The sequence below is a fragment of the Ranitomeya variabilis genome, chromosome 1 (assembly GCF_051348905.1).
Source record: "Ranitomeya variabilis isolate aRanVar5 chromosome 1, aRanVar5.hap1, whole genome shotgun sequence".
NCBI lineage: Eukaryota > Metazoa > Chordata > Amphibia > Anura > Dendrobatidae > Ranitomeya > Ranitomeya variabilis.
Window position 1 is genome coordinate 924,824,486 of NC_135232.1, and position 22,110 is coordinate 924,846,595.

At 48.3% G+C, this 22,110-nt stretch overlaps 1 protein-coding gene across 1 annotated transcript in view; it reads right to left on the reverse strand.

Moving 5' to 3' along the window:
• LOC143790331 (cilia- and flagella-associated protein 337-like) overlaps positions 1 to 22,110 on the reverse strand; it is a 94,867-nt gene that overhangs the window by 40,174 nt on the left and 32,583 nt on the right. The window contains exons 10-13 of the mRNA XM_077279108.1: positions 21,760 to 21,865; positions 21,467 to 21,618; positions 3,364 to 3,466; positions 2,838 to 2,944 (exon numbers count right to left, since the gene is read on the reverse strand). Coding sequence (XP_077135223.1) covers positions 2,838 to 2,944; positions 3,364 to 3,466; positions 21,467 to 21,618; positions 21,760 to 21,865 — 468 coding nt within the window. The remainder of the gene's footprint in view (positions 1 to 2,837; positions 2,945 to 3,363; positions 3,467 to 21,466; positions 21,619 to 21,759; positions 21,866 to 22,110) is intronic.

Consider the following 22,110-nt stretch of genomic DNA (forward strand, 5'->3'; position numbering starts at 1 on the left):
CGCCCGTTATTACATTTTAATGTAATGTCGCGGCGACCAAAAAAACATAATTCTGGCGTTTCAAATTTTTTTCTCGTTACGCTGTTTAGCGATCAGGTTAATCCTTTTTTTATTGATAGATCGGGCGATTCTGAACATGGCGATACCAAATATGTGTAGGTTTGATTTTTTTTTATTGTTTTATATAGGATGGGGCGAAAGGGGGGTGATTTTAACTTATATATATATTTTTTTTATATATTTTTAAAAACATTTTTTTTTTACTTTTGCCATGCTTCAATAGCCTCCATGGGAGAGTAGAAGCTGGCACCACTGGATCGGCTCTGCTACATAGCAGCGATCATCAGATCGCTGCTATGTAGCTGAAATGCAGGGTGGCGCTCACAGCAGGCCGGCATCAGTAACCATTGAGGTCTCAAGGACCTCTATGGTTACTGTCCTGACACATCGCCGACTCCCGATCATGTGACGGGGTCGGCGATGCGCTCATTTCCGGTCGCGCGGCCGGAAGCAGTAGTTAAATGCCACTGTCAGCGTTTGACAGCGGCATTTAACAGGTTAATAGCGGCGGGTGAATCGCGATTTCACCCGCCGCTATTGCGCGCACATGTCAGCTGTACAAAACAGCTGACATGTCGCGACTTTGATGTGGGCTCACTGCCAGAGCCCACATCAAAGGGGGAGACACGACATGCGCCAAACGTGACCAGGAACAGTCACTTGGCTTCTCAATCTGACTGAGCATCTGAGAGATGTAATAGAGAAAAGGTCTGATTTCAGGAGGCCAAATCTCACAACTTGCAGACACTATACGGACAACCCCTTTTTAAATAAAGTCTCCCCTTTGTAAAATAACATATACTCACCTCCTGCACGGACGCCATTCTAGCAATGTTAGAGCAGCATATCCCATAACATTTTTATGCCACGAAAGTCCTGCAGCCAATTAATGTCCACACTTGGGCTAACTACTTCTGCTTTCCTGAGGGTCATCCGAGGAAAGCGAGTGCACAGCAGCCCTATAGTGCTGATTCAGGTGTGAAGGAGAGAATGGCTAATTAAATCAATTATTAACCTTACATAAGCTAGTAATATATGTGCTGTGGCAAGATGTCGTCTGTATCCTGGAACTACGCCCTGGAAGGGATCCTTAGCATGTGAAGTAGAAACACTGAAGACATATATGGAACAAGCCTAACATGTGCCTATCACAGACTGACACCATGGCTGCTCAGAAGATGTGCAACGCCCTCTTCCTGTCTGCTATATGATCTTTTGTTTGTACTAATAAAATCAGTTCTGTGCCAGCTCTTGCCGAGAGTAAAGCACACATCTGACATTGAGTCCGATGTATTTCTTCTATGCATGCACTTGGCTCATATTTATCAGGTCAGGGGCAGGCAATCACTAAGATCTCACCTTAAAGGGGAACCTGTCAGCTGTTTTGGCCGATAAAAGATATGGCCACTGCCTTTCAGGGCTTATCTACTGTATTCTATAGTACTGTAGATAAGCTCCCGATCTGACCTGCAAGATAAGAAAAATAAGCTTTATTATACTCACCCAGGGGGGGCGGTCCAGTCCGATGGGTGTCGCGGGTCCGGTGCCTCCCATCTTCTTACAATGCCGCCCTCCTGTTGCTTCATCCCTCCCCGGCATCGCGCTCCTGCGCAGGCATACTTATTTTCCCTGTTGAGGGCAGAGTAAAGTACTGCAGTATGCAGGCGTCGGACCTCTCTGACCTTTTCCAGCTCCTGTACACACTGCAGTACTTTGGTCTGCCCTCAACAGGGCAGATAAGTACGTCTGCGCAGGAGCGCAATGCCGGGGAGCGATGAAGCAACAGGAGGGCGGCATCGCAAGAAGATGGGAGGCGCCGGACCAAGAAGAGCCAGCGGCGGACACCGTGTTAGATGGGCATTCCTATTGCCCCCACCCACCACCGATTTGTCCTCCCTGTCATACCTACACAGAACTTCTACTTTGTTATACTGTCACCGACAATCAATCTGGCTGAACCGGAACTAATTTGTATACCCATCCTTATTTATGACACAGGAGCACTTCTTACTGGGACTAAAAAAATCCCACTGTCGGCACATGACATTTAACTATGAGCATTAATGCTTGACACAGACACCACAAGGGCAGTCAGTATACTGAAGAATGTCCAATGATGACTGAAACGTTTATTGGACTGCAAATAGTTTTCTACATCAGACCTACATGAGTTGAGTGCCAAATTTTATCTGACTGGACCAAGAAGAGCGACACCCATAAGACTGCACTGCACCGGACTGCAAACCCCCCACCCCCCCACCCCGGGTGAGTATAATAAAACTTATTTTTAACTTGCAGGTCAGACCGGGACTTATCTACAGTATTATAGAATGCTGTAGATAAGCCCTGAAAGGCGGTGGCATATCTTATAGCAGCCAAAACTGCTGGCAGGTTTGCTTTAAGAGATCACCCCAACACAGGTAGCATAAAAATATCACGGGATCGCCAGGAGATCCATCACCGACATCGCTGGAAAGGCTGCTGCGCAGGAGGTGAGTATATATTATTTTTATTTTACAATGGGTTTCTTATCTTCGCTTGCGCTATTGATGTATGAACAAAATACTGTGGTGTTGCTATTTAGTCTGCAGCTAAATTCAGGATTTAGGGATAAAGGACAATTTCAGAAATATTATGGAGTTCATGCCTTGAGCTATTTTAGTGATATATCTGTATGAAGGCAATTTGATTTATGTATAGGCAACTAAATCGTTAACAATATCAAGGAAGGAGTAAAAATCCTTTTAAATTAAGGCTTATTAAAAAAGGTTACATACCTATTTCCAACAGTGTTCAGAGCTATGCATGTGATGGCAGAGTGACCATGAGCAGCTTGTACTTCACCCAAAAGCTGCCCAGTCAAGAGATCCCATGTCCTCATTACCTACATCAAAGGCACACAAATAGTTTCTCTGTTTCTGGGATATGATTCATTTAAATTCTAATAATGTTTTAATATTTTTTAAGAAAAGTAAAATCCTATTTGAAAATAGAAAAAAAAATTCCATAATGAATAAGTGGCACAAATATATGTAATATCTTCATTTTAAAAGGTCTACTTTAGACAATCTCTTTTTGTTAAAAGTGTCTCATTACTGGTAATCTGCAGGAGAGCCTTAAGTTTAATGTCCCTGCAACACCACGACTTTTTTATGAAAAAGGGTAACTTAGGAACTCCTTTATATTGGTCGTTTAAATCCATCATTAGCTTTTATGTTAACACAATAAAATTTAAATATAGGATTACAATAAATGTAATAGAAAATGTCCAAGCCCTAGAAATATCTCAGTAGGAGTACTTACTGATCCTTCAGAGCAACTAATTATCTGCTGAAACAGCCGGTTATACAGACAGCTGATGACCGGCCCACTATGGGAGACAGATGGCGGTCCATGGAGAATGGCACTGTAACATACAACAAAAGAAATTACTTTAAAGGCTGGGACACTGTGTATAGTTTACATATGACAATACATTGACCGGATGGTCACAATCTGACTTCTCCGAATGTCTCCATGGAGCCAGGTGACTGGTGGGTCCCAATAATGGCTTCTTCAAACATATCCATGGGCTCAGGTCAGAGGCGGGTCCAAATTCGGAAGAAGTGGATGCGAAACGTGCGTCAGGGTGAGGAGGGACGCTGACATTTTCCTGGGTCTGCAGTTCACTTCATTGTTCTGGTAATATGCATTATCTTCATTTCTCTGCATAGTGCGCTATTATAGTTTTGGCATTATAGATTTTGTACACACTGTTGAAGCATACTTATTGCTATACTATGTCACAAGGCTAGATATAAGATGGTTGTGTCTCTGTTATATTCCTATATGCTTTGTATATACTATTATAGCTTTTACTTTTTGAGCTATTTATGCACTATAGATTGTATTAGTTGTTTGCACTCTTTCCTACAGCAGCATTTATATACTATTTGGTGAAGTTCTGATTTTGGCCCAGAGTCCCTCCTAGTTAGGGCACTCTTGTTCATTATCTCTATTGTTACAATTTTTTTGTTATTTTAATAGTATTAATAAAACAGTTGATTTTATTCTCTGGATCTCTTCATTCGGCATCCTAGCAGTGTTAGTCCGAAATTATGTGATTATTTGATATGAAGTGCCAGTTTTCTGCATGTACTATTGGACACAGTTAGACTCATCTGAAATCTCTCAGCTGGGGCGGTGGTCTTGCAGCGCCCCAGAGTCCTGGTCGTTGCAGTACTGTGGCTCCGCCACTATGGGGAGCTATGGTGCGTCTGATGGCACTGAAGGAGTTCATCTGATCAGGTATCACAGACACCAATACATTTCACAGCTGGGCCTCCGGGGGGAGCTAAGGGTGCTATTCATTAGGCCACTCCCCACCATAGTGGGTAAACTGGGGGTCAGGCAGGAAGTTAGATCAGAAAGCTGACTGGGTTGGAACCAGGCAACACCTTGTGGCAGAGGGTGTTGTAGGGGAAGATACAGTAGGGTCTCTGTCAGGGGTGGGATCCTGACAGAGGCTTGGCAACTTGAACGAACGTAACGGGACCGCGCCTGCTCCGGGTAGCGGCGGTGCCCAAGGAAGGATTAGAAGCGAGATAGATTGTGCTGAGTGAGAAACGAGATCACGCAAAGGAGAAATACCAGTAGGAGTTGTGCTGTAAGACCGAAGCAACATCCTACTGAGGCGCACTACCGGTGGCCGGAACGCCGAGGGGGTATCATAACATTCAGCTTCAAGCAATACCCCAAACAGCGGCAGGACAGTTCGTCTAAGGCGGGCTGTCTAACTTATATCACCTATGCAGTCTTGGGGGGCAACTTGTGGAGAGGGGCGACTCTAGGGTCCCGGAAGAGCTCCGAGCCTACCCGTCAAACGGGTGCCGTCCCAACCAGAACATCAGGGAGGGACGGAGGATTAGCAGAACATCATCTAATCGAGTTGTGAGGGAACTTAAGAAACAGACACAACAGTTGTGGGGGACTTTCCGTAAGCACAGCAGGGAAGGACCACAACACATAGCGCTAGAAGGAAGGCACCGATTTCCACCTGTGAAGAGAACTCTGGAGGTGCCATTGGACCGGCCGGACTTGCGCAGCCTGGTGAACCGTATTCCGGACTGAGGACCCAGAGATCTTCAGTAAAGAGGTAAAGAGACTGCAACCTGGTGTCCTTGTTATTTATTGCACCGCACCACTACAGCATCACTAATATCATTCATCCATCATATCCTTCACTACGCGCCCCACGGCAGGGTCACGGACCGGGGCCTAGCCACCGTGACAACCCCAGAGCAGAGACTCACAGGCCCGGTACCGGGTACCCCTCGGCCCTGCGGCGGTGGGGGCGCTTCAACTTGGCGTCACGAACAGGATCTACTTAAGCCTGAAGAATCAGGTCATGTGTGCCTTGGAACTGTGATTTACTGTACTTTATTGGAAGAGCTGTGTATTGCCGTTTGCCGCCAGAAGTTCCCGCCAAAATCGCCGCCATTGCTGCGCCAAAGAGGAAGGAGGGCGTGCCATGGGAGGAGCCTATCAAAGTGGCGCCAGAAACGGCGACCGCCCCCTGCATCTCTGGCTGCAAAGCGGTGACCTGCCTCAAAGCAGAGGACAGCCCCCTGACTTTCAGAGATGAGAGCGGGGTGAAGAAGGAGCCCGACCTCGGAGAAATGGCGGAGCCAGGTGCTTGCGTTGCCGCCGAATGCCCGACAGCGATGATGAGCAGCAAGTGCCCGAGCAACAGCGAGGTGATCCCGGCCTGCCCTTATCCATCAGAGACGGACTCGCGCCCACCGCCGGTGAAGGCTCTGAACTCCTTGGAATTGCCGACGTAGGAGCCGAGCCTACCTATCCCGACCACGGAGCCATGGAGGGCGGGGCCACATCAAGAGGCCATCTCGGAGGAGCTGCGGTCCGGGCTGCAGCCGATTCCAGTGTCCTTGTCAGCGGAACGGATCGACACCGGTGGAATCACATCAGGCGCAGGTATGGAAAGCGCCCCTACTCTCCCGGCCGATTCTACTCCCCCGACAGGTCCGGCTCCCCTGATCGATCCCGATCCTGTGACCGCTCCTCATCCCAGCAATAATCGGTTTTTCTCGGTGGAGCGGGTAGTCCTCACCCCCGACGCGATGGGGAAATTGTTACCTCCACTACCGACCAAAATGGGGGAACCCATAGATGTGTGCCCAGACGGGGTGATCCTCCGGTGGGACCTCCCCTGGAACGAGCCGTATGGAGCTCCGGAGGAGAGCCTCACCCTTGTGGTGCTTACCTGGGAACAGTATAAGCAGTGCCTGATCCAACACTGGAAAAATCGAGACGAGACTGAACAACATAATACGCAACGTAAAAAGACTGCGCACGGCCGGAAAGACGTGGTAAAGCGGGGAACTGTGTTGGCCTATCACCCGAAGAGGGGATGGGGCTCCATACAGGAACCGGGACTACCAACTGATGTCTTTGTTGCTAGTTACAACGTAAAAACTCCATGCTGCAGTCGAGATGGTGACCCCTTGCAACGAGGGGATCAGGTGACCTATACTCGCCACCGGAATGCACGAGGATGGTGCGCTCGGAACGTCCACCGGTGTGAGTCTGAGGGAGCGTCACCTGTCGCCCCGATCATGATTGATCCAGATTTGCCAGATCTTGTTACCGTCACCACCGTACGCCTGGTAGCAGCTCCTGAACTTGCAAGCAGGATCAGCCTTCAAATTCAGACACCGGCTGAACTGGTGGCACCGGAGAGACCAACTGCCAGCACAGGGGCTGCCTCAACCGGGGGTGGGAGACCACCCCCAGACTTGGAAGGATAAACCTCGATACCATGAGTATGTAAATAGTTACTGTTTCCTGATTTATGTTTGCTAAAACCCGTCCAGGGTTAACTCTTTAGGGGTTCCTTCTGTTGACTCAGGATCCCTATTGTTTGCTTTTGTTTGTTTTCCAAAGTTTTTCTTACACAAGTTTCTAGTTGAAAAGAACTGCTGAAATCATGAACAGTGCATGATCCGAACTTCTTGTAAATAGTTTGCACCTTATTAAAGGCGCTCCCTACTGGTTTTACTTAAAGAAGGACTCTTTGCAAAGATACCACACTGGAACCTTTGCTGAGTATGGACTGGTAGCTTGAGAAGGCGTGCTACCTCATAGAGACTTGGTCCCCCTCTTAAAGGGGATGTTCATTTGTTACGCTTAAACCGTGATATTGCTTTAAGACTGGAAGCAATAATGTCTTGACCAAAGAACGCGATGATAATGTTACATGAGAAAGTTATATGTATTTGACTAGTTAAAGTGTGAAGAAATACTGATGATGTTCTTTAAGAAGAAAAAGTGAAAGATAGAAGGAGGATGCTGTGGGCCCGTAGGGATAGACGTGGTGTCCAGCATGCATGATAGAAAGATAATGAGAAGGCTTAATGTTCAATAGAAAATGTTTTGATAATGTTGATAGATAGTTAGGATAGAAGGTAAACCCTGAGTCCTCATAGGAGTCATGTAGAGATGGCTCAGTGCTCTTAAACTGAAAGTAATGTTATGTTCTATACTGTGTATAGTAGTTGAAAAGGCAGTAGGCCCTGGCTGAACGGGGCGGTCCTGTAACTGAAAGGAGAGGCAGAAGGTCTGGTGCCGATAGGACAGGCGGTCCTGCAGATCTAAAGTAGGAGAATGAAAAAGTTAAATTGCCTTATAATATGATTATAAGAAGGTCTTTAGTGGATTTAGAGTGTATGTCCTTAAAGGCAATGTTAAATTATTGTTCAACAATTTTGCACTTAGTAGAATACCCGGTTGGGTAAGAAGAGTTATTTATAGCATGTTGCTATGATATTTAACCATGTTTGTAACGTTCAAATGTCCTTACCTCCCATAAAGGGAAGCCTGTTCAAGTATACTTATTGTTATTACACTCAACAAAACTGTATGTCTTTTTGCTAACTTGTATTGTTGTTTTCTTCCCAGTCCCGGAGTACTGTGTTTAACCAGGGGGGAGTGTGCAGCGCCCCAGAGTTCTGGTCGTTGCAGTACTGTGGATCCGCCACTATGGGGAGCCATGGTGCGTTCGATGGCACTGAAGGAGTTCATCTGACCAGGTATCACAGACACCAATATGTTTCACAGCAGGGCCTCCGGGGGGAGCTAAGGGTGCTATTCATTAGGCCACTCCCCACCATAGTGGGTAAACTGGGGGTCAGGCAGGAAGTTAGAGGAGAAAGCTGACTGGATTGAACGAAGCAACACCTTGTGGCAGAGGGTGTTGTGGAGGAAGAGACAGTAGGGTCTCTGTCAGGGGTGGGATCCTGACAGAGGCTTGGCATTAGAAAGAACGTAACGGGACCGTGCCTGCTCAGCATAGCGGCGGTGCCCAAGAAAGGACTAGAAGCGAGATAGATTGTGCTGAGTGAGAAACGAGATCAAGCAAAAAGGAGAATACCAGTAGGGGTCATGCTGTAGGACCGGAGCAACATCCTACTGAGGCGCATTACCGGTGGCCGGAACGCCGAGGGAGTGGAATAGCATACAGCTTCAAGCCATACTCCAAACAGCGGCAGGGCAGTCAGTTTAAGGCGGGCTGTCTACCACATATCACCTATGAAGTCTTGGGGGGCAATTGCGGGAGAGGGGCATCTCTAGGGTCCCGGAAGAACTCCAGGCCTACCTGACAAACGGGTGCCGTTCCAACCTGAATAACAGGGAGGGATGGAATACGAGAAGAACATCAGTGAATCGAGTTGTGAGGGAACTTAAGAAACAGACACAACAGTTGTGGGGTACTTTCCGTGAGCACAGCAGGGAAGGACTACAACACATAGCGCTAAGAAGGAGGGCACTGATTTCCACCTGTGAGGAGAACTCTGGAAGTGCCATCGGACCGACCGGACTTGCGCAGCCTGGTGAACCGTATTCTGGACGGCGGACTGAGAGATCTCCAGTAAAGAGGTAAAGAGACTGCAACCTGGTGTCCTTGTTATTTACCGCGACCTGCACCCCACAACTGCACCGCTACACCACCGTTACTGCACCATCATCATCACTTATTCTACCGGACGTCCCCCACTGACAGACAGGGCCACGGACCGGGTCTAGCCACCGTGACAACCCCAGGACTGAGACCCAGAGGCCCGGCTCCGGGTACCCCTAGGCCCTGCGGCGGTGTGGGGGCGCTCCAACTTGGCGTCACGAATAGGATCTACTTAAGCCTGAAGAATCAGGTCATGTGTGCCTAGAGACTGTGATTTGTTGTGCTTGAACTGTACTTTATTGCAAAGACTGTGTGCTGCGCCAGTTGCCGCCAAAATCCGCCGCCATTGCAGCGCTGAGGAGAGCGCAGGAGAAGAAGAGGGGCGTGAGGTGGGCGTAGACAAGCTGGAGAGCGCGAACCACAATGGCCGCCCAGTCTAAGTATTTCTGCACGGTGAGGACGTGTCCGTCAGCAGCAGAGATCCGCCTCCTAATCCTTAATGGGGGGCGGAGGCAGAGGAAACGAAACCGCTCACGAAGGAGAGAGCGGGAAAAAGACCAGGAAGTGACCCACGTGGAGGACGCTATGGCCAGCAACTCCGGACCCGACAGTGGGGTTGAAGTGGAAGTCTCCCCCGACTACCCGGATGAGCCCATCCACCCGTCCTCCGTGGATAACACCAGATTCCTGAGAGCCAAGATGGAGAACTTATATAACCAGCTCCTCCAACTGAATGTGGGAGTCCAGGCTCCGCACCCGGTAGTGCCGGCAGAGGGTTCCCGGACATCGGAGTTCTCACCGGAAGAACCAGCGGGACCTGTTGTGGGAAGTGAACTCGTACCAGTTGGTGAGTCCGCCGATCCTGCCCCGCCAGCCGAGGGTGTGTTAGTGGGTCCCGTAGCGGCACCACCTCTCCCGGGAACCCATAAACTCCAGCGCCTGCTACCATGGGAGGACGCCACGGGCATGGAACACCGTATGCGAGCCCCAATCACCCCTACTCCCTTGCTGTGTGAGGTCCACGCGGAGCGCACGGTGTGCCGCTGGGTGAACCCCGGATCCGATCTTATGGGGTTCCCCGGGGTGGAGACCCAGAAGGGGGAGATGGTACAGGCTCTAAGTTGGGAGGAGTACCGAATCCAGCTAGAACAACGGTGGCGAGAGGAGGAGAAAATACATCAGGCTGGGCGGGAGGCCCACCATCAAAAGGATTTGGCGGTCAAGGATCGGGCCCGTAAGGACCCCACCACTCACCAGGCCCCGCGTAGGCAGGGCATCGTCACCACCTTTAAACTCCGAGGAGGCTGGGGCTTCATTAAAGAACCGGGGCTATATGCGGAGGTCTTTGTTAACCGACGGGATGTCGAGTCGCACCTTAGGGAGGGCCACCCTGATCGGGACCTCTACCCGGGGGACAGCGTTACTTACACCCGGCATTTTGGGGAAAAGGGGTGGTTCGCTCTGAACGTCTACAAGAAAGAGAAACCAGCCCCTGTAGCCAAGGTGTCACCGTGTGACCGATCTGTAACCACCCTGGTCGCCCCCACCCGTCTGATCACAGAACCTGCGATCTGCCGCCTGACCACCGCAACCACCGTAGTGGCCAAGGAGGTGCCTTCTCAAGTAACCGATGTTCCTGATGTACCAGCACAGAAAGAAGTGGGAACGCAGACCCTCATCACCGCACACGATCTGGTTGTGCAACAGACCCGCACCCATGGGGTGTACCTGGCCGCGGGAGTGAACCTGGAGCCTGAACTGCCTGTATTGCAGGGGTTCACCCGCCAGGTGGCGCCTCGTGGGGGATTCTGAAATTAAATGCTTCAAAAATGTAAATAGTTTTCTAGTTAACTGTTTGAGTACTGTTTGCTGCTAAACCCGTCCAGGGTTAACTCTTTATGGATCCCTTAGTTGACCCGGGATCCTTATTGTTTGTCTTTCTACAGTTTTGCACAAGTTTTACAAACTGAGAAATCATGAACAGTGCATGATCCAAACTTTCTTGTAAATAGTTTGCACCTTCTTAAAGGCGCTTTCTACTGGTTTCATTTAAAGACTCTTTGCGAAGATACCGTTCTGGAACCTTTGCTGAGCAAAGACTGGTAGGCTGAGAAGACGAGCTACCTCAGAAAGACTTGATCCTCTCTTAAAGGGGATGTTCATTTGTTGATAATGCTTTAAGGCCAATAGCTATAATGCTGATAAAGAAAAGTGATGATAACGTTTACATGTAAAAGTTATGTGTATGCAATTAGTTAAATGTAAAGAAATGCTGATAATGTTTTTGGAAAGAAGAAAGTGAAAGGTAATGGAAGGATGCAGTGGACCCGTAGAGGTAGACGTGGTGTCCAGCATGCATAGTAGAGAGCAAGTTTAACGTTATGAAAAGAAGATAGTTAATAATGTTGGTAAGAAAAAGAAGGGGGGGATAGAAGGTAGACCCTGCGTTCCCCATCGAAAGTTAATAATGTGTTACTAAGGACAGAAAGTGAACCCGTAGGGGTTAGTGAATGAGTCCTTCTAGGAGCCAAGTAGAGCCGGCTCAGTGTTCTCAAACTGAAAGAAAAGTTATGATCTATACTGTGTATAGTAGTTGAAAAGGCAGAAGGCCCTGGCTGAACGGGGCGGTCCTGTAACAGAAAGGAGAGGCAGTAGGTCTGGTGCCGATAGGACAGGCGGTCCTGCAGATCCAAAGTAGGAGAATGAAAAAGTTAAAGTGCCTTATAATGTGATTATAGGAAGGTCTTTAGTGGATTAAGAGTGTATATCCTTAAAGGCAAAGTTAAATTATTGGTCAATAATGTTTGCACCTAGTAGAATACCCGGTTGGGTAATGAGAGTTAATTGTAGCCTGTTGCTATGATATTTAATTATGTTTGTAACGTTAAAGTGTCCTCACCTCCCATAAAGGGAAGCTTGTTCAAGTATGCTTATTGTTTTGCACTCAACAAAATTGTATGTCTTTTTGCTAACCTGTATTGTTGTTTTCTTCCCAGTCCCGGAGTACTGTGTTTAACCAGGGGGGAGTGCAGCGCCCCAGAGTTCTGGTCGTTGCAGTACTGTGGATCCGCCACTATGGGGAGCCATGGTGCGTTCGATGGCACTGAAGGAGTTCATCTGACCAGGTATCACAGACACCAATATGTTTCACAGCAGGGCCTCCGGGGGGAGCTAAGGGTGCTATTCATTAGGCCACTCCCCACCATAGTGGGTAAACTGGGGGTCAGGCAGGAAGTTAGAGGAGAAAGCTGACTGGATTGAACGAAGCAACACCTTGTGGCAGAGGGTGTTGTGGAGGAAGAGACAGTAGGGTCTCTGTCAGGGGTGGGATCCTGACAGAGGCTTGGCATTAGAAAGAACGTAACGGGACCGTGCCTGCTCAGCATAGCGGCGGTGCCCAAGAAAGGACTAGAAGCGAGATAGATTGTGCTGAGTGAGAAACGAGATCAAGCAAAAAGGAGAATACCAGTAGGGGTCATGCTGTAGGACCGGAGCAACATCCTACTGAGGCGCATTACCGGTGGCCGGAACGCCGAGGGAGTGGAATAGCATACAGCTTCAAGCCATACTCCAAACAGCGGCAGGGCAGTCAGTTTAAGGCGGGCTGTCTACCACATATCACCTATGAAGTCTTGGGGGGCAATTGCGGGAGAGGGGCGTCTCTAGGGTCCCGGAAGAACTCCAGGCCTACCTGACAAACGGGTGCCGTTCCAACCTGAATAACAGGGAGGGATGGAATACGAGAAGAACATCAGTGAATCGAGTTGTGAGGGAACTTAAGAAACAGACACAACAGTTGTGGGGTACTTTCCGTGAGCACAGCAGGGAAGGACTACAACACATAGCGCTAAGAAGGAGGGCACTGATTTCCACCTGTGAGGAGAACTCTGGAAGTGCCATCGGACCGACCGGACTTGCGCAGCCTGGTGAACCGTATTCTGGACGGCGGACTGAGAGATCTCCAGTAAAGAGGTAAAGAGACTGCAACCTGGTGTCCTCGTTATTTACCGCGACCTGCACCCCACAACTGCACCGCTACACCACCGTTACTGCACCATCATCATCACTTATTCTACCGGACGTCCCCCACTGACAGACAGGGCCACGGACCGGGTCTAGCCACCGTGACAACCCCAGGACTGAGACCCAGAGGCCCGGCTCCGGGTACCCCTAGGCCCTGCGGCGGTGTGGGGGCGCTCCAACTTGGCGTCACGAACAGGATCTACTTAAGCCTGAAGAATCAGGTCATGTGTGCCTAGAGACTGTGATTTGTTGTGCTTGAACTGTACTTTATTGCAAAGACTGTGTGCTGCGCCAGTTGCCGCCAAAATCCGCCGCCATTGCAGCGCTGAGGAGAGCGCAGGAGAAGAAGAGGGGCGTGAGGTGGGCGTAGACAAGCTGGAGAGCGCGAACCACAATGGCCGCCCAGTCGAAGTATTTCTGCACGGTGAGGACGTGTCCGTCAGCAGCAGAGATCCACCTCCTAATCCTTAATGGGGGGCGGAGGCAGAGGAAACGAAACCGCTCACGAAGGAGAGAGCGGGAAAAAGACCAGGAAGTGACCCACGTGGAGGACGCTATGGCCAGCAACTCCGGACCCGACAGTGGGGTTGAAGTGGAAGTCTCCCCCGACTACCCGGATGAGCCCATCCACCCGTCCTCCGTGGATAACACCAGATTCCTGAGAGCCGAGATGGAGAACTTATATAACCAGCTCCTCCAACTGAATGTGGGAGTCCAGGCTCCGCACCCGGTAGTGCCGGCAGAGGGTTCCCGGACATCGGAGTTCTCACCGGAAGAACCAGCGGGACCTGTTGTGGGAAGTGAACTCGTACCAGTTGGTGAGTCCGCCGATCCTGCCCCGCCAGCCGAGGGTGTGTTAGTGGGTCCCGTAGCGGCACCACCTCTCCCGGGAACCCATAAACTCCAGCGCCTGCTACCATGGGAGGACGCCACGGGCATGGAACACCGTATGCGAGCCCCAATCACCCCTACTCCCTTGCTGTGTGAGGTCCACGCGGAGCGCACGGTGTGCCGCTGGGTGAACCCCGGATCCGATCTTATGGGGTTCCCCGGGGTGGAGACCCAGAAGGGGGAGATGGTACAGGCTCTAAGTTGGGAGGAGTACCGAATCCAGCTAGAACAACGGTGGCGAGAGGAGGAGAAAATACATCAGGCTGGGCGGGAGGCCCACCATCAAAAGGATTTGGCGGTCAAGGATCGGGCCCGTAAGGACCCCACCACTCACCAGGCCCCGCGTAGGCAGGGCATCGTCACCACCTTTAAACTCCGAGGAGGCTGGGGCTTCATTAAAGAACCGGGGCTATATGCGGAGGTCTTTGTTAACCGACGGGATGTCGAGTCGCACCTTAGGGAGGGCCACCCTGATCGGGACCTCTACCCGGGGGACAGCGTTACTTACACCCGGCATTTTGGGGAAAAGGGGTGGTTCGCTCTGAACGTCTACAAGAAAGAGAAACCAGCCCCTGTAGCCAAGGTGTCACCGTGTGACCGATCTGTAACCACCCTGGTCGCCCCCACCCGTCTGATCACAGAACCTGCGATCTGCCGCCTGACCACCGCAACCACCGTAGTGGCCAAGGAGGTGCCTTCTCAAGTAACCGATGTTCCTGATGTACCAGCGCAGAAAGAAGTGGGAACGCAGACCCTCATCACCGCACACGATCTGGTTGTGCAACAGACCCGCACCCATGGGGTGTACCTGGCCGCGGGAGTGAACCTGGAGCCTGAACTGCCTGTATTGCAGGGGTTCACCCGCCAGGTGGCGCCTCGTGGGGGATTCTGAAATTAAATGCTTCAAAAATGTAAATAGTTTTCTAGTTAACTGTTTGAGTACTGTTTGCTGCTAAACCCGTCCAGGGTTAACTCTTTATGGATCCCTTAGTTGACCCGGGATCCTTATTGTTTGTCTTTCTACAGTTTTGCACAAGTTTTACAAACTGAGAAATCATGAACAGTGCATGATCCAAACTTTCTTGTAAATAGTTTGCACCTTCTTAAAGGCGCTTTCTACTGGTTTCATTTAAAGACTCTTTGCGAAGATACCGTTCTGGAACCTTTGCTGAGCAAAGACTGGTAGGCTGAGAAGACGAGCTACCTCAGAAAGACTTGATCCTCTCTTAAAGGGGATGTTCATTTGTTGATAATGCTTTAAGGCCAATAGCTATAATGCTGATAAAGAAAAGTGATGATAACGTTTACATGTAAAAGTTATGTGTATGCAATTAGTTAAATGTAAAGAAATGCTGATAATGTTTTTGGAAAGAAGAAAGTGAAAGGTAATGGAAGGATGCAGTGGACCCGTAGAGGTAGACGTGGTGTCCAGCATGCATAGTAGAGAGCAAGTTTAACGTTATGAAAAGAAGATAGTTAATAATGTTGGTAAGAAAAAGAAGGGGGGGATAGAAGGTAGACCCTGCGTTCCCCATCGAAAGTTAATAATGTGTTACTAAGGACAGAAAGTGAACCCGTAGGGGTTAGTGAATGAGTCCTTCTAGGAGCCAAGTAGAGCCGGCTCAGTGTTCTCAAACTGAAAGAAAAGTTATGTTCTATACTGTGTATAGTAGTTGAAAAGGCAGAAGGCCCTGGCTGAACGGGGCGGTCCTGTAACAGAAAGGAGAGGCAGTAGGTCTGGTGCCGATAGGACAGGCGGTCCTGCAGATCCAAAGTAGGAGAATGAAAAAGTTAAAGTGCCTTATAATGTGATTATAGGAAGGTCTTTAGTGGATTAAGAGTGTATATCCTTAAAGGCAAAGTTAAATTATTGGTCAATAATGTTTGCACCTAGTAGAATACCCGGTTGGGTAATGAGAGTTAATTGTAGCCTGTTGCTATGATATTTAATTATGTTTGTAACGTTAAAGTGTCCTCACCTCCCATAAAGGGAAGCTTGTTCAAGTATGCTTATTGTTTTGCACTCAACAAAATTGTATGTCTTTTTGCTAACCTGTATTGTTGTTTTCTTCCCAGTCCCGGAGTACTGTGTTTAACCAGGGGGGAGTGCAGCGCCCCAGAGTTCTGGTCGTTGCAGTACTGTGGATCCGCCACTATGGGGAGCCATGGTGCGTTCGATGGCACTGAAGGAGTTCATCTGACCAGGTATCACAGACACCAATATGTTTCACAGCAGGGCCTCCGGGGGGAGCTAAGGGTGCTATTCATTAGGCCACTCCCCACCATAGTGGGTAAACTGGGGGTCAGGCAGGAAGTTAGAGGAGAAAGCTGACTGGATTGAACGAAGCAACACCTTGTGGCAGAGGGTGTTGTGGAGGAAGAGACAGTAGGGTCTCTGTCAGGGGTGGGATCCTGACAGAGGCTTGGCATTAGAAAGAACGTAACGGGACCGTGCCTGCTCAGCATAGCGGCGGTGCCCAAGAAAGGACTAGAAGCGAGATAGATTGTGCTGAGTGAGAAACGAGATCAAGCAAAAAGGAGAATACCAGTAGGGGTCATGCTGTAGGACCGGAGCAACATCCTACTGAGGCGCATTACCGGTGGCCGGAACGCCGAGGGAGTGGAATAGCATACAGCTTCAAGCCATACTCCAAACAGCGGCAGGGCAGTCAGTTTAAGGCGGGCTGTCTACCACATATCACCTATGAAGTCTTGGGGGGCAATTGCGGGAGAGGGGCGTCTCTAGGGTCCCGGAAGAACTCCAGGCCTACCTGACAAACGGGTGCCGTTCCAACCTGAATAACAGGGAGGGATGGAATACGAGAAGAACATCAGTGAATCGAGTTGTGAGGGAACTTAAGAAACAGACACAACAGTTGTGGGGTACTTTCCGTGAGCACAGCAGGGAAGGACTACAACACATAGCGCTAAGAAGGAGGGCACTGATTTCCACCTAGTGAGGAGAACTCTGGAAGTGCCATCGGACCGACCGGACTTGCGCAGCCTGGTGAACCGTATTCTGGACGGCGGACTGAGAGATCTCCAGTAAAGAGGTAAAGAGACTGCAACCTGGTGTCCTCGTTATTTACCGCGACCTGCACCCCACAACTGCACCGCTACACCACCGTTACTGCACCATCATCATCACTTATTCTACCGGACGTCCCCCACTGACAGACAGGGCCACGGACCGGGTCTAGCCACCGTGACAACCCCAGGACTGAGACCCAGAGGCCCGGCTCCGGGTACCCCTAGGCCCTGCGGCGGTGTGGGGGCGCTCCAAGTGCAGCGCCCCAGAGTCCTGGTCGTTGCAGTACTGTGGCTCCGCCACTATGGGGAGCTATGGTGCGTCTGATGGCACTGAAGGAGTTCATCTGATCAGGTATCACAGACACCAATACATTTCACAGCTGGGCCTCCGGGGGGAGCTAAGGGTGCTATTCATTAGGCCACTCCCCACCATAGTGGGTAAACTGGGGGTCAGGCAGGAAGTTAGATCAGAAAGCTGACTGGGTTGGAACCAGGCAACACCTTGTGGCAGAGGGTGTTGTAGGGGAAGATACAGTAGGGTCTCTGTCAGGGGTGGGATCCTGACAGAGGCTTGGCAACTTGAACGAACGTAACGGGACCGCACCTGCTCCGGGTAGCGGCGGTGCCCAAGGAAGGATTAGAAGCGAGATAGATTGTGCTGAGTGAGAAACGAGATCACGCAAAGGAGAAATACCAGTAGGAGTCGTGCTGTAAGACCGAAGCAACATCCTACTGAGGCGCACTACCGGTGGCCGGAACGCCGAGGGGGTATCATAACATTCAGCTTCAAGCAATACCCCAAACAGCGGCAGGACAGTTCGTCTAAGGCGGGCTGTCTAACTTATATCACCTATGCAGTCTTGGGGGGCAACTTGTGGAGAGGGGCGACTCTAGGGTCCCGGAAGAGCTCCGAGCCTACCCGTCAAACGGGTGCCGTCCCAACCAGAACATCAGGGAGGGACGGAGGATTAGCAGAACATCATCTAATCGAGTTGTGAGGGAACTTAAGAAACAGACACAACAGTTGTGGGGACTTTCCGTAAGCACAGCAGGGAAGGACCACAACACATAGCGCTAGAAGGAAGGCACCGATTTCCACCTGTGAAGAGAACTCTGGAGGTGCCATTGGACCGGCCGGACTTGCGCAGCCTGTTGAACCGTATTCCGGACTGAGGACCCAGAGATCTTCAGTAAAGAGGTAAAGAGACTGCAACCTGGTGTCCTCGTTATTTATTGCACCGCACCACTACAGCATCACTAATATCATTCATCCATCATATCCTTCACTACGCGCCCCACGGCAGGGTCACGGACCGGGGCCTAGCCACCGTGACAACCCCAGAGCAGAGACTCACAGGCCCGGTACCGGATACCCCTCGGCCCTGCGGCGGTGGGGGCGCTTCAGTCTTATAAGCTAGCATGCTGTAGAATGTCAAATCTAGGATGGAGCCATGATGCCCTGGCTGCTGTTCTGCTCCTGGCTGTGGTTTTGTAAAGAGTCTCTGATCCTTTCAGAAGGATAGAAAAACCCTTTTTATACCCACTTCTGTGGTTCAGTTCATCATCCACAGGTCTGGGGGAAGGTGAGGTGAGTTTAACTCTCATTGTTTGAGTAATCAATACGCATAGTTTGTCAACATATTAGCAAACATCTATTGTTCAAATACCCTATATCTCTGTCCCACAAAGATAGCAGACAATAAGTTTCAACAAAGATCAGCTCAAGAGTCAATGTTAAAGGCTCATAGGAAAAATAGTCTGTGTTTCTTGACCAACCAATTAAATACACATACATTCAAAAGTCAACATAAAGATAATAGTCTATGCCTCCTAGCTTACTGAAAAGTAGATGTCTGAATAATTAAGATTAAATGCTGTGTCGTCACAAGTGACATTAACTAGAACTGGATATCCTTCCAAAAATAGATGAAAATTTGTCTAGGAGGCTGCCAAGAGAACTCCAGTAACATTAAAGAAGCTGCAGGATTTTATGACCAGTACTTGTAAGTACAACATGTGATAAAAATCTCCCATATTCTTCACATGTCTGACCTATGGGGTAGGATGGCAAGATGAAATCCTTTTCTTACAAAGAAAAACATCCATTCAGGATGTTTTGCCAAAATCTACATCAAGTCTGCAAAAAGCATGTGGGAAAATGTGTAATGGTCTGACAAGACCAAGGTTGAACTTTTTGCACAAAGATAACTTTGCACATCACCAAAAGAACACCATAGCCAAAGTGAAGCATGGTGGAGGCAGCATTATGCTTTGGAGGTGTATTTTGACAGCTGAAACTATGGGTTCAGTCAAGGCGGTGGGAAGTATGAACAGTTCCAAATATCAGTCAATTTTGCAACAAAACCTTCAAGCCTCTGCTAAAAAGCTAAAGATGAATAAGAATAAGAATAAGAGGGCTGTACATAGAAGATACCACCACAATCTGACAGATTTGGAGAGCTACTGCAAGGAATAATGGGAAAAGACAGAAAATTCTAGATGTGCCATGCTGATAGACCTCTACCCAAAAAGACTGAATATTGTCATAAAATCAAGGGGTACTGCAACAAAGTATTAGTTTAAGGGTGTGTATGTTCATTCAACCACATTACCCCTGCTGATGATGATTAGTTCACAATCATTATGAGCCTCAGAAAATGCAAGTTGACAACACTTCAGATATGAGCCCTCATAAATAATGTACAGACCTCAAATAGTTAAAACCAACTGTCCAAAGGCCAGTACTAAGAACTGCAAACAAGTAGAGAGTTGTTTGGGCCAAGCAAGACAAGGACTGGACATTGCATCTGTGGAAAACTGTCCTGTGATCAGAGGAGTCAAAATTTGAGATTTGTGGTACCAACTGCCAGGTCTTTTTGAGATCCATAAAAGTTGAGAGTGTGGTTTCTACATGTGAAGCACGGAGGGAGAGCGTGATAGTTGGGGTGGTATTTTGCTGGTGACAATGTTGGTGATTTTATTCCGATTTCAACACGCAGTTACAGGGCATTGAGACAACAGCATTTTGCAATGACGTGCCATTGCATCTTTGTGGGATCATCTTCTGTGTTGCAATAGGACAATGACCCAAAACACACCTACAGGCTATGTAACGGTTACTGTATGTGACGAAGAAGGAGTTCTGTGTCAACTGAAATGGATCCACAATCATCAAACCTCAACTAAATTAATATAGCTTCGATAAACGGGACCGCAGAGCGAAGCAAAGTAGTCAACAAGTCTTCAGCACTAGTGATGAGTGCAAGTGCTCGTTACTTGAGTTTGGCTAGGGTGCTCAGGTGTACACCGAGTATCGCGGGCGCTCGAGTTACATGTTCGAGACCCCGCGGCCGCATGTTTTGCGGCTGTTAGACACCTAGTAACGAACACTTGCGCTCATCATTAGCACCTCTGGGAATTCCTTTAAGACTGTTGGAAAGCCATTCCAGGTGGCTATCTGATGAAGCTGCTTGACAGAATGCTAAAGGTATGTATAGGTGCTATCAGAGTAAAATGTGTAGCTTGGAGAAATCTAAGAATTAACACATATTCTGGTTTGTTTGACACATGATTCTTTACTCCTTGTTTCCATATGGTTTCCTTTGACCTCAATCTGAATTTACAATGTCTACATTCCAATATGAACAAGGAAACCCATTGTACGAACCGGTGTGTACAAACTTTTGACAGGTACTGTACCTAAAGACATAAAATTTCCCATAAAATCAAATAGCAAAAGACAGACCTTAGCAAACAATTGGTTCTTTCACAATTGAAGATAACTATATTGCCTTCCAGATGCTCCTCTCAAAAATGGCAAAAAAAACACCAACAAGCATTCTGTACTAACTAGTTATGAACACCTAAGTATCAGGAAGCATTAGGACTATATACAGTATGTATACACGTTATGCCATCAGGGCAAGAAGCCTCACACAGTCCCCCAGAACCCTGCGTGGTGAAACACTGCTTCTGTAAGAAGCTATACAGCTTTCTGACTAGATCATAACAAAGATTTTTCCTTTCGTTTGTTCATGCTTTTGACCTTTACATCTTTATGTGTTTGTATTTTTTTATTTCTGGATGCTGGGCTACTGTATTGAAATTCCTAAAGAAATAAAATTGCCAATCCAGGATCCCCCTTATTCCTATTTTCCATGCACCCTCAAGATTTCCCCTCCTTTAAGAACCACCCCTCAGAGATTGCTGTGTCTACCTAAGGTTCTTTCACACTTCATATATTTATCTACAGATACCCTTGACATTTCAGATTTACCATTTCATTGTGGGGTTTTTTGCCATTTTCTAAGATTTGTGAAATAGAAGAGTACTCCGCTGTATTTGGAATTGGACAAGACATATAGACTTAAGCTCATGTGTGAGGCTTATGTGCCTAACATTTCCCAGGATAACTGATCCTTTTGGAGAAAGAAAAACACCAAAAATATAAATGACAGACCTATCATCAGTGTATATTGCAGAATGATATAATGGGGGGATACGTACACTTCTTGCAGCTGCAGCACAGACAGGTAATCTGTTGCTATGTAAAGGGCTCGGAGATGATGTGAAAAGTAACATGCAGCGATATCTCCTCTGATCTGACTTGCTTTGGGTATTACATTGATCAGACAACTGTGATTTTCTATGTCCCATACCTGTAAATATAAAGTCAGAATTACATATGTTATTCCTAGACATTTTATTTTACTGTCAAAATATAAAGAAAACATTATTGTGAACCAAGTCCATGTTCTATCGACAACATAAAGTGTACAATGTAACAGAAGGAAAATTACCATCACACTGCAATCCGTAGACACCGAGTAAATTTTCGTGTTTTCATCTCCAATCTTCAGGTAGGTAATAGGTGATGAGTGTCCACGCAGTGACCCAGTGGGCCAACTGTAACACATCAGAGGGACACAAAGGAAACATCAAAAAGATCAATACAACCAAACTTACAAAAGTGGAAAGAGAGATGTAATTCCTGGACTCCATGCGGAAAGTTCAGGAATTCCCCTAACATCAGGGCATTGATGTCTGACACATGATTTCTCCTATAATAATAAATGTAACCCCTTTCCCACCACCATCCTCATTTTTATCTTCTCTCTTTCTTCCTCCAGTTTCTTCATTTACTTATTTTC